Here is a 15,610-nt window from a genome sequence, read left to right as displayed (position 1 = left end):
TCATCTGAACAACCAGAGAAGGCCAAGTGAGCCGAATAGAAAGGTTGAGGGTGTCTTTACACACCCAGCTGAGGTATGATTGTGGCCATGCGGAGGGCAATTTTTGTAGGGCTCCAAACAGGCAGCATAGGCCATGACGTGTGCCACGTAGTTCTGCTCTTTCACCCCGTGGAACAGGTGAGCCATTGGGCCTTTGGCGTAGATAAGTACATCCTCTCCACCATGTGTCTCTGCATCCAATGGGACGGCAGCCTGCTGCATGTACTCCTCATCGTCTGGGAAGAAATAAACAGAGCTTTCAAATAAATATTTTTTTTGACATTGACAACTTCTTTTAGCATTGCTGTTTCAAGAGATTGCACTGGCTTCCCTTTGTTGGTTCATACTACACCACCCTCTTCAGAGAGCAGAGCATCTTCAGATAGCTTTAAGAGTAGGCTACACTCGACAGTTGCCTCAGTGCTGTTTTTGTGGCTGTTTTGTCCGCAAAACGCTGATTGGCAAATGTTGTGTAATTCACCTGGTTCAACTTAATAACAACATTTTCAAAACCCAAAAGGTAATTGAAGCCCTTTTGATGAAATTACAGCATTTACTGCCTGACTTTTCTAAAGTGAGGTGTATCGAAAGATTGTATATACTTTCCACCCAAAAACAAACTATGCTGTCAGAGACACTGACATTGCTGTCAGAGTCAAAATGTCCTGTAGTTATGATGTAAAAAAAAAAAAAAAAAAAAAGACCTGATGAGGTCCTTTTGTCTGTTCTAGATAAGGGTTACTTTTGTAGTAATGTGTATAAACTGTTGCAACAGTCTGCTGGAAGCCCTTATTCTCTTTCACTAATAATATCTTTGCTGCTCTGAAAATAACAACTCATTATGAGACCGCAGATGCTGTCCTTTCCAGTGATTCTCCAGATGGATATATAAAGTTGTAGAAATGACTCTCTTACATGTAATCACACATTTCTGTAGGTGACAGACAGGGTTGAATGTGCACTTTGGAGACACAACAACTGGTTCCAAAAATATAAAGTGAGTCCTGTTCAAAAAGCCAAAATTGGGGGTAATTTTTCCCTTGATAGAGATATTCCATCCTTAGTGTCCTAAGTATACACACTCATGCAACGACTAAAGCGAGTGGTGCAGAACAGGAGAGGGAGGACCCAGATCATTGCTGTCCACTGTTCCACAAAGAAACACAAACAGCCTTTTAAAGGACAGTTACATGCGCACAATGGCGCCTGTGCACAGAACACAAGAGAAGACAGCATGGTGCCATAAACATCATATTTCATCTCTGCTTTCCAGAGGAAAACACAGGCATGAGTCAGCCTTAACCACATCAGTTCACGCTGTCTGTACACACATCAGCACAGACCAGTGCCGCATCTGAAAGGCATTAGTTTGTACTCACAGAAATCCACCATTGTGATGTTTCCTCTGGTTCCATTTATGTGGACATAACCAGGGCCATTGGCATACAGGATGCTGGTGAAAGGCATTCTGTCGTCAGCTTTCTTTGGTGCCAGACCTGAATAGCAAAATGGTAGACAGAATGAGTAATAGTCCATTGGTAAGGGTATTATTTGCTTTGTCTTTATGTACGTATAAGACAAAAAAATATTTCGAAGAAAAATGCAAGTTACATAATGACAATCTTAGAAATTATGTAATCACCCCCATATAAAAATGCCTAAACATTTGTAATTCTAGGCAACTTCTGTTATTTTCCATGAATGGCTTGTGTCTTAATTTCCATCCCCCTGCACTTTCTGAATTTAAGACTTACCAAAGATTGGATTCCCTCGAGGTGTGTTGCCGCCAAAAGTAAAGACGTGGGAGTGGTCAGCAGTGACCACAGTCAGTGTATCATTTTCTCTGGTTAGCTGTGCAGCACGCTCAATCGCTCGGTCAAACATCACAGTCTCTGTGAGAGCCAGCTTGGCAATACCGTCATGATGGCCATGATCAATTCTCCCTCGTGCTATGAAACCACAAATAAAGTGAATTAGTCCATCAATTCTTTCTTTTGTTTGGATGTAACAAGTGGTTTGTGCTTGTTGTCAACTTATATCAATTATGATATAGTCTATCTTTAAATCAACCTTTTCTCAAAAATAAAGGATTTAATTTTGCATTGACTGACATATGATAACGATGAGTTTTTCAAGTCAAAGGGCTGTTCATATAATACTCATCTTCCACAAAGAGGAAGTATCCTTTGGGATTCTTGCTGAGGATTTGTATGGCCTTCTCTGTCATCTCCACAATGGAGGGATCTCGGGAGCTGTTCCGGAAAACCTCAAATCTCATGTCCTTTGGCTCAAACAAACCTGGGATCATGTACAAAAAAAAAGAAGGAAGGCAGAACACACACAATACAGAATGAGTTAACATAAGAATAAAAGCCAAAGACCAAACTAGAATCAGAAGAAAGAGTATTATTTTATGGTTGTAGCTAGGCTTGATAGTACCAGCCAACTTAGACGCACCGGTTGTAAAGATGAAAGTTGGCCTTACCGGAATCTTCTTGTTTAAAGCCCTTGATAAGGTTTCGAAACTTAGATAAGAAATATATCTATCAATACCTGGGTAATGTCTAAGATACAAACTGTCTCTGTCTTGTGTATCATGTGTACAGTGTCAGGGTGTGTTTTATACAACAACCTTGTGTGTTGGCATATCTCTATACCCACCCATAAGCCGGTCAGTAGTTTTAGCAGAAATCTCATCGAAGTCCTTTCTGTGCCAAACATAGTGCGACCTCTTGTTCTGGAAGACAAGTGAGAGGATATGTGAATCTGTGACTGCTTATCTTTATAAGACGTGGTAAGTGATATCTACATATTAAATAGTCTCACTGGTTTAGCCTTCAGCCACACGTCTATGAGGTTCCTCTTGTCTTTGCGGTCGCCCTTGCGAGAGTTGGAGGTAGGGTACTCGGGGTCTGGGGTACCTTTCGGTGTCATGTACATCCTCCCTCCCCCCAGAATCACCTTAAAGGTACAGCAGACATAATGGGATCATTCAATCATTCAATCATTTAAATCATTACACAGACTAAAGGCATTAACAAAACAGGAGAAGGGTTACTTAAAGTAGTTAACTATATTAATTTTCCATCAGATATGTGTAAATCAAAATCATTCTATGTGGACATTAGACATGAGACCCATGAATGATGAATACTGCATTGTGGATCTCTACATCTGTATTTTTAAAAAGGCTGCATTGTACTGCAGCCATGTCAAACAATTGGCAAAACTGTTTCACTTTTATAAAAGTCTTTTATACAAGAAAGCTGCTGTTCATCAGCTAATTGTTGTAGCTGAAACAAAGTAGAGCACTCTGACAGCACATGAAAACATCATAGCACAATAATAAGTGTTACAAGCTATGACCACAGAGCAGCATGCAAAATTGATGTTATGAGGTACGCACAATGCAAAGTTCTTTTGATTACACACTCTGTTTATTTGTGTAGTAGTTGTAACTTAGAAAATACTATGCTGTGGAGGCTCACCACATTTAAATTTAGACCATACACAGTCTGTATTCTTAGTGCAGTGTGCATGCCTAAAGTGAACCCATGAAGTAGATCTAGTCCAGTGATGTGCTATAAAACTAAATGTGCGAACCAGAAATCATGCAAGTGTGAGCAACCTCCAGCATAGGATGAAATGTTTTTTGTAATGTACATTTCATTTCAATTTCTGCTGTTTTAAAATGAATGTAAATCTTGGACACATACCTTGCCTGCATTACACTCTAAGGCCTCATCCTGTTCTTGTTTTGTTTTTTTCCCTTGCACCTTGTCAGCCAATCCTCTATTCTACAGCTGTCTTGTACTGTCTTCAATCATTTAACCAGACCAGTCCTTGTGGACTGATTGGACTTTGACAATAAAATGAGTCACATACCAATAATGTCTCTCAATAACTTGTAAACAATATCAAGTAAATGATATTGCATTAGCCATCTGAACATGAAAATAAAATACTATTATACTAATATACTATTTTAGATAAGAACAATGTATAAAACACATTGTTTCTTAAATGGAACTTGAATTAAATCTTATTTAATAATGATAAAAAATGCCAAGTGAAATTGCTCTCACATACATCAATGTCAAAGTTGGTGACCATTTGTGTGGCAATGTCGACACAGCCCTGTTTGTGGGCAATGGCAGGAAGATCAGCATCACTGTACCAGCTTCGGCTGACAGAGTGTGCATAGGCAGCAGCTGGGGAGGCGTGCTGGACACGGGTGGTTGTCACAATACCAACTGATTTACCTGGAACAAATCAGACACACACCCAAATCATAAAATGGTTGACAAATAAACACATATGAATAGTTTTTTTTTCAAAGATCTCTCAGACACAGACTGGTCTGAATGAAGAAATAATGGCACTTGTTAAGTTCTCAGTGTGCGTATCCACACTCCTGAAGCCTTTTCTGACCAAATAATGAAGCCCAGTGGAGGAAGTAGTGGAAATGAGTTAATCATAGAACTTGACACGCTGCAGGAAAGTTAATAAACCTGCTGCCACAGCAATAAATAAGACAGAAATGTAGAAAAGCATTTTGTATTTGTGATTCAAATGGTTAATAATTCAATTAAAATGCAAATGAACTTGCCCTCTGAAAACTCAGCTTTGTGGGCTCCAACCAAGGAGGTTTAACTTTCCTGCTGCCTCTAATAAAATATACAAACTTTGCAGTTTCATAGAAAACACTAAACAAACACTCCAGTGCTTCATAAACATGTTGTAACCAAGGTATTTATAGCTGCTGTATCTATGACTCTCATAACAAACATAACATGTAATATATGTAATGTTGTACATAATGAGTATATGTCCACACAAATAACATGTTGTGAATTGCCCATTACCACAAGGCTGGTCAGTATACATATTGTATGTCAGTCAGCAGATCTGAACACTGAACTATACCTGGAGGAGACAATAAAGTAGCAGAGAACATGCTTAGATGATTGTTTTACTATATTTTATTCTAAGGTAGTGGTCAGTGTGTATCTTTAGATAAGAATGTAATGCAGAACCTGTTCACCTTTCCATTACACTGCCCTCCTGTGATTTAGCCCAACTATTTATTCTACTTACCTTGTGCCTTAGCGCGTCGTAATACCGAGAAGACCTCATTTCCAAAGGTGGTGTTACACTCGTAGGCCACTGCATTAGCGCTGAGTCCTACTGTCTTAGCGTTGGCCTTGACCCCACAGTGGTAGGCTGTAGCCGTGCTAGCACTGTCAGCTACCTGTTTGTCCACACTGTAGGTCTGTGGAGTGGAAACATAAACACTATTTAAAAACAGCACCAAAATAAATATACAGTTAAACTAGAAGGAGCAATGTCTCTCTTTGTTTGAGCAGAGAAAAACTGCCAGTCAAACAGTGTGGAAACCTGAGAGCCACTAAGCCGGGGAGACATTGCTAATCCCAAACACTGTCACTATGTTCATTTGAATGAAACTAGTCTTGTACAAAGGGCAGAGTATATTCCTGGGAAAGGTCTACAACATTAACCCAACCAGAAAATTGTGCATTTTTTCTTGAATAAGCAAATATAAAAAATCTTGTTTGATTATAGGCTAGAACAGAGAGACGCTAAAGACATTGAATTATGCTTGGCCACAAGGATGAATTCAACTTTTATAAGACTTTAAATGTGTTTTTACCACAGTGTCAGCATTTTCTGTTTAAGTGTTGATTTAGCCAAATCCCTTGATGCTCTTTAACGTTAAGAGAGCAGGATGGTATGTGGCAAGATGTTACATGTTAAGAGAACAAAGCATGTGAAAAATGGACACAAACACTAAACCGCTGTCTTTCTCTTTGTTTCTAACTAAAACTCTTTCTCGTTTGCTTCATGTTGTACTGATTTACAACAACAACCACATTAATGCATGAACTTGCATTGTCTTAATTACTTTGTCTCTTTTAAATCATCCAATATAAATCCGATAATATGCATATGGTCAAACCTTTCACTATTAAAAAGCAATATACTGTAATAAATGTTCAACTGTTAACAGGCCAGGGACATGTACAGAAGGTTGATGAATATGTTTATTTCAATACTATTATTAAGATTAAAATTCCGAGGCACCAAAAGGCGAATGGTGAAAAAACATTGGCTATTTAAATCAAAAAGCTTTAAATGATGCATGTAGCGCATGGAAAAGGTACTCAGTAGACCAGAGCGGACAAAAACACTGATTATAAAAATAGTGCTTCTGAGAAAGGGGAAATAATTTGCAAAACTCAGCTGAACCTGGATGATGAAACCTGCCTGGCTCAGTAATTGCAGTCCAAACCATGAATAACTGAATAAAGACTGATGACCAACAAGTCAGTGTTGTGTTGTCACCTTAGACATGGCCACATATGGGAAGGTGTCCATGGCCAGCATGGTCTCCTCTCCTGATGCACCTGCCATCTGACCACGTAGGATTCGAGCTGCCGACACTGTAGACACACCCATACCTGGGAAAGAGGGATTTCCAGGTGAGGGTTACTGATAAGCATTGATATCTGACATATTAAAGATACAAATGGTGTAATCATCCAAGTATGTCTTTGTAATCTGAAGATGTTTTTGAAAGGTAAACTGTTCTAAGACTCAGCAGTGACTGAATCAACAGTCCAGTTTTGGGTTATTAGACTCCAAACCAGAAATATTATAATGTTCCATGTTTGAAAATCTCTGAGTGTAGCTGCCATACTGGAGAAAAAACACTGATTCAGTAATTCTCTCAGCAAACAAAGTCAAAACATGGCAAGATCATTAACCTCAACTGGATCCGCAAATGAACGGGGCAGTTAAAGCAGTGGTTTTCTAAGGAAAACCACATTCTCAAACACAATCGTCACACAGGCTGACTCTTCCAGGCAACTATTCGGACCATTATTTGTAGAAAATCTATCATCAACAGACACAAAGGTCCTGCTATACTCAATAGCATATATTCCATAAAAAGATACAGTTCATGCCTTTTGATCTGTTTTTTAATGAACCATTTTTCTGTGGTTAACTAAAGGCTCCCACCCCTAACTTCAAAAGTCCTAGTATAAGAAACTCAAGTTACTGTGATCACTTTACTCTGCTTTAAATATCACATTGTAAACCAAGAGCAGGCTCTGAGCCGGGCATTACAGCAGAGATGCACAAAGAAAACTCAGCCTCGACCACCCAGAAATGTGACTAAGAAGGTTTGATTTAAAACAGATACTCAAGCAGTTAACAGGAGAGAATGCTCCAAAATCTCTTCCTCAGAAGATTACTTTCATGCCTCACCAGCTGTAAATATATCACACATGTGAGAATTAATGTGAATTATTTTCCTGTCAAATTTAAATTGAAATGTATCCCAACTGGCAACATTTATCCCTTACTGTGTAAGTTAGTGAACGCCAGACTACACGAGAAAAGGAGCCATGAGAAATGTGGCATGTCAGCACATTCAGAGCGACATAACACCCTTCACTAATTACCATTGCCACCTTAATTGTCACCTCCATTCCTGGGTTCCTAAAAATGTCATTCAAAGTTCAACAAGTCCTCATCTCTACGCAACAAAAGAGGTTGTATATCAGTGTGTTTCAGCAATAACATTAATCTGGAATAGGGTTCCTGGCCATCTGATGAAATTGAGTCGAACATTGTAATATAATGTTTAGGGTTTACTTACAAATAAAACTGAACCACATCAATGAGCTGGAAAATGCTGAAACTAAGAGGAATGAGCAATGATTATCTTACAAAACTAAAACTACTTAAATAAATGTATTTCATTAGTAAAATAAACAGTCAGTTGTCACACAGCTCTTTGCCTAAATCAATGTAAATGTAATTTATATTAAGCATTTGAGCTGCCACAAATCCAGTTACTTCTCATACACAGTCCACTGTCCAAGCCACTGTCCCTACATCCATTCTGGGCACAGCAAACACACCGTAACAGAAGACGCTCACAGCTCATATGCTGCATATTTGTCATTCAGTAGCTGTCAGACTTCACCCACAATGAATGTTTTCTGTGATGGATTCCACAACGATAGCATGACCTACCGTCACCGAGGAAGAGGATGATGTTCTTGGCCCGGTGATTACGAGGGTGGAGTTTCAGTGCAGCATCCAGTGTTGCCCTCGCCTGAGCATCCCAATAAGCTGGCTCCTTCTCGAGTTCATACAGTGCTGCTCCATGGAAACACACAAAGATAGAGTATTAGATGAGTGCGTGGGGAGTATGGTATGTATGGATCCAGAGTGGATTTAAGAGGCTACACAGGTAGAGAGTGAGGCATGTGTGTGATAGTCACTGCTTAGTATGAGTGCGCTGTTTGCATGGTGTGGATTGGTAAAGCTCCAGTGCACAGAAGCTTCAAGTGAATTCAAGTGTGTCGGTGGGTGTCTGCAAGCTCATGTATCTTTCTCTGCCTTTCTCTGCCACTGTGAATTGTATTTTGCCTTCAGGGTAGACAAGAAAAGGGGCTCCTCCAGAGGTGTCAAAATGACAAAAACAGCCAAGAGGACACTTTGGTTTCAGTCTGTCCATGCCCACTGAGAAGCTCACAGTGAAGGAAGTCTAAAAGGAACGTTTCTCCGGCCACACATCAAAACAACGGAAAGACAAACAGTCCACACCACATTCTGTATAAACAGGTAGACACAAGGCAAAAATATACTCACACATGCTTTTGTGCATCTGCACCAACACATTCCCTCCATTACACCTACACACCTGAGTACGTGCTCCTGGACCACAGCAGCTGACGTTCTCAAACACAGTCTGTCCTCACTGTACACACTCACCCTTTCCCAGGTTGAGGTTACATATTCAAGTCTCTCTGCGCGTCCTGTCGTTTGCCCACAAAGTGCCACTAATATCCACACCGTGCAGGCAGCAATAATGATTCTCTGTCATGTCCTCACCTTGGCTCTCCACAGCAGCCCAGCCCACAGCCAGCAGGGTGGGGCACAGGAGGATGAACAGGAGATTTGGGGCCCTGCGATGTGGCGTCTGCATCTCTAATCCAAGCAACCTGGAGGTTGGAGAGGTTGACACAGTCGGTTTTCAGAGCAGTACGCCGGGACCAACAGGCAGAGAGTGTGTGTGGCTGCTGAGACCTCTGGCCCTTCCTTTTTAAAGCCCCGCTGGGTGTGTAGTAAGGAAGGGCCCACGACAGCTCATAGGCTTAGAGCCACAAAAGGAGGAAGAGGCAATGTGAGAGAGGGAGGAAGAGCAAAGGGGGTGAGAGAGAGAGAGGGAAAGGGAGAGAGGGAGAGCGAAGAGACAGAGGAGCATGGACCACACAAGAGTGCTGGAGCATCCCAGCCCCTCTACTCATTTTGATTCAACCACATGCACCCCCCCCCCCCCCCCCCCCCCCCCCCTCCGTATTGTTTTAAAAGGTTTCTTCAGCATAGTTGTACCTCATTTCCATGAAGTGTACACGATAGATATTTACATGTTCCTTTGATGTGGTAAATGTATAATAGGTCTCTTTATACAGCAGCCCCTTAAATGGGGGAGAGAAAAAAAATAGCTGCCCAATTTGTGTTGGCACCCATCATGACACAAATCATAACCATGTCTCTTTCCATTTCTTTTCCCCCCATACACTGGAAAAAAACAGTCCAAGGGGAGGGAAGGAAACAAGGTCCAACCTATTCTTGAGTATATCATGATTGAGTCTTGATGTGCTCTGCTCTCCATGTCAGGAAAATTGTCATATATTCATTTCCCCTCCTCTGAACTGTTTGCATTTAAAAGACCCCAATAATTTCGCTCTCTCTCTCTCCGAGTCAACTTGGCTGTTTTTCCATGGGAAGTAAAGTGGGTTTAGCATTTTTCTTTCGTGAGGTAGTGGAGACCGCCTGCAGAATGAAAATGTCTCTCTTCTACGCAAACACAACAGTTAATGTGTGAAATGAGGTGAGTTGAGCCAACTTTGCTCCACACGACCAGAAGAATCAAATTCCCAGCGAGCGGCTCTTTCGCCTCCTGAACCCGCGAGGCTGAATCTCGTTACAATTCAGAGCTCTGGAAGACCTGTGCTTTCTGCCAACCACTCACCCGTTGCCAACAGGGGTTTGCAGTTAGTCACATGTGCCTAATCAAGACTGCAATAAAATCATAGCAGCAATCTGGGGAAGGAGGCCTCACATGATGTAGCCCACACAACATTAACTGGAAATACCGGCAGCTATGTGTTAGAGCAAGGAAAACTTGTGGAGGCCTGTCTGTCCGTCCATTTGTTATGGGCTCGCCCCTGAGAGAAAGTCTCGCTTATGTTGGGAAAGTCAAATTAGTTTCCTGCATGACAAGTGTAAACACCTGGTGGCTGTTTTAGGTCTCAGCATGGATCATCCATCTACTGAAAGGTACTTAGGCGCTTTTGTCGGCTGATTATATGGCAAGCTTGAATGCTCATGGGAAGGCAGTGAGCTCCTGGGAATTTAGAGGAGCAAACAAGGAGCAAACAAAAACAAAGCAAAGCGCAACTGTTTAAGAGCTCTAGTCCAAATGTATACCGTACTTTATATACAATTCAGTAATAGAGCATTCACTATCTAAAAGTGAATGCCGTACCTCTGATCTGGTCTCTTACTCAAAGGTTGTACATGACAGATATGACTATGTATTGAAAAATAAAATCACTTGTTCACCACGGGGCAGTTATCAAACAAAAGCATATTACATCTATTTATTCCACCAAGGAAAACAGTGAAGCATGGAGAAGCGGTAACAAGATACATGCTGGTAAGAAGAAAAAAAAAACATATTTTCCTTCCAATAGAGAGTGAGTATATGGGATATTTATAGTGTAACAGATGGTGATATGTGTTCACTATGTGTTCACTATTGAGATCACGAAGCAAAGGAAACTGTACAATGGGGGGTTGTGTGGAGGGTGGGCGTTCTTAACTGTGTGTTGTGCATAAACAGATGACCTGTTATGTCTAATGAAGGCAAAACAAAACAAAACAAAAAACCTGTCTACATGTATGTATTGTAAGATCCAGGCTGGTAAAGACAAATGTAAACTGTGATTAGATTAACTATGTTTAAGTGTGACGTCCTGTGTTTGAATCATATTGAAAATTGTCCAATTTGTTACGGTAAAAAATCCCTAAAACAACTGAAAAATGGAAAAACGGGACATAGTGTGGTTTAACCACTGACACTGATCATGTAATCACAGCCTTTTCCAGTTCAACTGCGTCTGTTGATTTCAGTAGCATATGATTCTCCATTTCTCCCTCACATCACCATCTACTGTAGTGCTCACTGTCTAATAATAACAACAAATGTGCAAGATCAGCCATGTAAAGGGAAGTATATGTGTATATTCATGACTTTTTATAGGTAGGTTCCTAGCAGGGGTTGCCATACGCTACACTACAAGGTTGATTTGTAAAGAACCCAAAACAAATCTTTTTAAAGAATGTTGAAATATACACTTGGTTTACAGACACACACCTACCTCTTCACACATAAAAGCACCCCCTCATTCAAGCATCTGGACGCTGAGTCAGTCACTCCACTACAAGTAAATTACAAATGTTATTTTCCCCTCCACTTTCCTTCACTCTCCTCTTAACGTGCCAGGATTCTTTAACCTATAGGTTCTGTAAATTATAGTGGTTAGCCAGATTTGGGGTCTAGGCTACAACTTGTGGAGGGAAATGTTTAGGTTCAGGTTGTCAAAGTGAGGATATACATGTGGGTGGTGCCAGACCACACATCCACATTTTCAAAGACGGAGCAAAATCCTTTCCCCTGACTCTTAAAAGATATATTTCAACAGCATTTTTTCAGATATGAGGAAGAGGAAAGACTGGGCCAGCAATATTGATGGTGAAAGTAATTGATGTTTGATATAATATTATAAAGAAAGAAGAGATTTAGACATCCAGAAGGGACAAAAGGGGGGAAAACACGAGAAGACTGCCAGATTTTACACACAATCAAAACAGAGACAGCTCTGCTGGAACAATTAAACTATCGCCTGCAATGATGCTTGTGATCTATTTTGGCCTCATCACAAATATGAGCCCCAGTTCCCTCATACACTCAGAGTGACATCCACAAGACGGACGAAGACTATATCTAGTTCAATTTAAGGAGGCACCATAAATGATGTAACTGGTTTTTATGTGAAGAGCTGAGATCCCCTCTCTGAATAGTTGGAAGGACAGTCATAAAAGGTTTTACTGCAGGCATGCAACTCAATTGGGGGACAATTAGAAGTAAAGTACAGAGACCCACACCCCAACTTAAGGCAGCGACTCACAGCAGCTCCGGGAAGAGATTGCCACCTCAACATCAAACAGTCTGACAGCTTTGAGAAACGGCCCCTCTTAGTTTTTAATTGGACTCATAAAGGAAATATGGAGTTTATCCTAATTAGGCTATAGCATATGTGTCAGCGTGTACGCACGTGAAGTGGTAAGTAAATTAAAGAGACTGGTCTAGTAAGAAGCAGAGAGGGAGAGGAGGTGGGGGGTGGAGAGAGCGGTGTGTGTGTATGCGTGTGTGTAAACATGTCTGCCAAACTCTCTGTGATGTGTAATAATTGTGGATAGTTTGTTAAGTCTGCCTTCAGACCTACAAGTCATAACATGGAAAAAAGTAAATTGCAGTAAAGTCACAGCTCCAGTTTTACTGTGAGCATTGAAGAATATATTGCATTTGACATCACATCATAAAAAAATGCTTTCATGGGTGCAGAGCGACCACATCAAATCTTTGCATATGGCTGTTGGTTTGCAAACCTTCGCCTTCCTTCTCGCCCTCTTAGGAACATCCCAAATATATAATTCTGACTCACCTGCAGGGCCACATCCAGCGAGGAGGAGTAAGCTTATCAACACCATCATCTTGCCTCTGAGCCTTAAAATCAGTTCAGCTGTCAGACTTATCTCTCTTTTCTGCCACTGTAATAGTTCTCTCCACTTTCCTCTTCTTGGCGTTCCACTTCCTTTTCTGTGTCTCCTGCTCCTCCAAATGCCTACAAATTGCTTTACAACACCTCACTGTAGGTCCTTCTGCAACAATGGCTGGCAAAGTTTCTCACCTCCAAGGTATCCAGAGAAGTCATAAATGAATGATGGAAAACAAATGTATTTTCTTTCCACCACTACCATTTTGTAGCATAAGCTTGCATCTTTTGTTTGAGGCAGAGGCAGAGGAGGAGGGGGAAACACACTTCTTTGGACACACACACACACACACAAGCATCTGCACTACCAGCGGCGCTCACCTTTTTACCGGTTTGCGTCAGAAATATCCATCAAATCAGAGAGCAGACCCATTTCTCTCCCCTCGCTGCCCATCTTTTTTTCTCCACAAGGCATCGACTCAAAGTGTTTGTCTCTCTGAGTCCTTTGTGGACACATGTCTGTCAGCAGTTCACACAGGTTCGGGCTTTTGCTGCAGGAAATGTCGAGGTTTCAGAGGAGCCAAAGTGGGACAAAGGGTTTAAGGAATGCAGAGGAATAAACAAGTGTGTCTACTCTATGGTGTACATTACAATGACAACCATGTGAGAACAAACTTGTGCTAATGAGCTAAACGCTGAACGAAAACCGTTGTTGCACATGGAGAGTGAAACTGTGAAAATCCAGAGAGATGCATTCGTATTCAGGATGGGTGAGCATTGTCTGATGGGAGAAAACAAGAGTTTTACCTGCCTCGCATTCCTCGCCTCCCACTCAACTAAGTACTCTGCTTACCCTAGATCTCCTCCACATCAAAGAGCCCTCATTACAGAGGCCATCACACATGCAGAGAAAGATTCAGGGAGGGAGAACAAGAGAGCGGGGAGGGAGGAGGGAGGAGGGAGGAGGGGAGGTGGGTGGTGGGCAATCCCACTCCTACGGCATACAGAAGTATCATTCAAAACAAATCAATTCCAGCTGGTATTTGCCTACCTGGCAAGCCCTTGGACAAGATCGGGCAGAAGCAAGAACAATGTGCAAAAAAAGGCTCCTAAATCAGTTTTATTATAGTCAGAGGGAATGTAAATGGAGGACAAGAGGATGCATGTTAATAAATGAAGGAGTCCAGTCAGCATAAATTCAGAGTCTTACTCTTCTTCCTTATAGCTTTTGTTTTCCCCTCTGAAAGGATGCCAAAGAGAGTTCCCTCTTCCTGCATGGCCACCCAGGAGCGGTGCTCATGCTTGTGGGGGGGAAAATTGTGTCAGGTGATGAGGTGAGGAGACTCCGTAACTGGCGCTTGAGGTCAGACGTAGGTTTATTTTCCTAGGCAGGCCTCTATCCAACAACATCCTCCTCAGCGCCCTCAGCGTCTGCCAGGCACTGACCAGACACAGCCTTTTAGCTGTGAGATGCACCGCTTCTTCTCTGGTTAGCTATAGTTCAGAGCCATTCACTTACATTTACAAACGGGCATTCGGGTCACACATTCATGCATGGATTATCAATAAGCCATGCAGTTGACATTTCTTGGGGAACACCCCAGACCACCTAGGAGGCTGCATGCAGCACAGTTCAATTTGTAATTTGCATGAACTGCAACATGACCAGTAAGCGCTGCAACAACAGAAACCTTTTTTTCCCCCGCTTGCATCGTCCTCTTGAGCTATTTCTATCTCTCTATCTATTTCACAATAGATGAGTAATTGACCATGTTACTACTGAACAATGGCTAGTGAAATGATCATATCACCATTTAACTTGTGTGGCCAGGCACCAATCCAGGCGTCACAAACTTCACTGATCTAGAATGGATGTTATTATGTCTCAGCATTTCTGTATGTTTGCTAACTGTTTAGTCTATTCTAAGCAGTCAGTACTCACCTAATCACTCACTTTAAAGTCTTGCAAAGATTTCTTGACTGTTGTTATCATGTTGGAGGTTGTAACTGAATACATCATAAATAAGCACAACTCCTTGATAATTCTGATCACTCTGCCATGAGTGTATTGTTACTTAAGATCACATTGCACTGTGTTTCATGAACTCTTACTGCTCTTGGAGCTCATTTTTGAAAAGGAAAATTCTTGGTTGTTTAGAATTTACTGCAGAGGTTTTGTGCCAGAAATGGAAGTGTTGCTCAGTCGGCCCACCAATTATGTCATGATTTGGAAGAATTAAGAATATTTTTTATGGTTTTTGATTACACATTACCTTGGATGTCCTTGGATGGGTGGTATGGTAATCCTATGGTAATCCATCCAAGGATTTGGTACCAATATTCACTGTGTCGTGATAATACTGGTGACATTCCCTGTAGCACATCTAGTAGGTCAGAGTTTTCACTTATCCTGCAAAATAGCTTAACATCCTTTAAATGGACTGGCACATTCGGCCACCATGAGGTTCACATTCTTGGTTTTGAGTGAAATGTTTTAAACAACCACTGGATGGATTGCTGTGAAATCTGATACAGGCATTCATGTCCCCATCAGGATGAATTTCAATAACTTCAGTAATCCTTTAACTCCTCATGTAACACCATCAATGAAATAAGAACAGGAGTGCTAATTACTAAATGTTGATGTGCTATCAATAAGATGTTTTAGCATATAGCTTGAGCAGCTCATA

At 41.3% G+C, this 15,610-nt stretch overlaps 1 protein-coding gene across 1 annotated transcript; it reads right to left on the bottom strand.

Moving 5' to 3' along the window:
• On the bottom strand, positions 1–9,061 carry alpi.1 (alkaline phosphatase, intestinal, tandem duplicate 1; the record flags this gene model as incomplete). Its single annotated transcript, XM_083970518.1, has 11 exons — positions 1–275; positions 1,419–1,535; positions 1,794–1,978; positions 2,199–2,337; positions 2,701–2,776; positions 2,866–3,000; positions 4,129–4,301; positions 5,137–5,311; positions 6,403–6,518; positions 8,104–8,229; positions 8,968–9,061. The coding sequence occupies 11 exons, from the start codon at positions 9,059–9,061 to the stop codon at positions 1–3; spliced, it is 1,611 nt and encodes a 536-aa protein (XP_083826644.1).
• Between the last annotated feature and the right edge of the window lie 6,549 nt (positions 9,062–15,610).

The sequence above is a fragment of the Trachurus trachurus genome (genome assembly GCF_905171665.1).
Source record: "Trachurus trachurus genome assembly, chromosome: 4".
Taxonomy (NCBI): Eukaryota; Metazoa; Chordata; class Actinopteri; order Carangiformes; family Carangidae; genus Trachurus; species Trachurus trachurus.
This window is presented reverse-complemented; position numbering and strand designations above follow the sequence as displayed.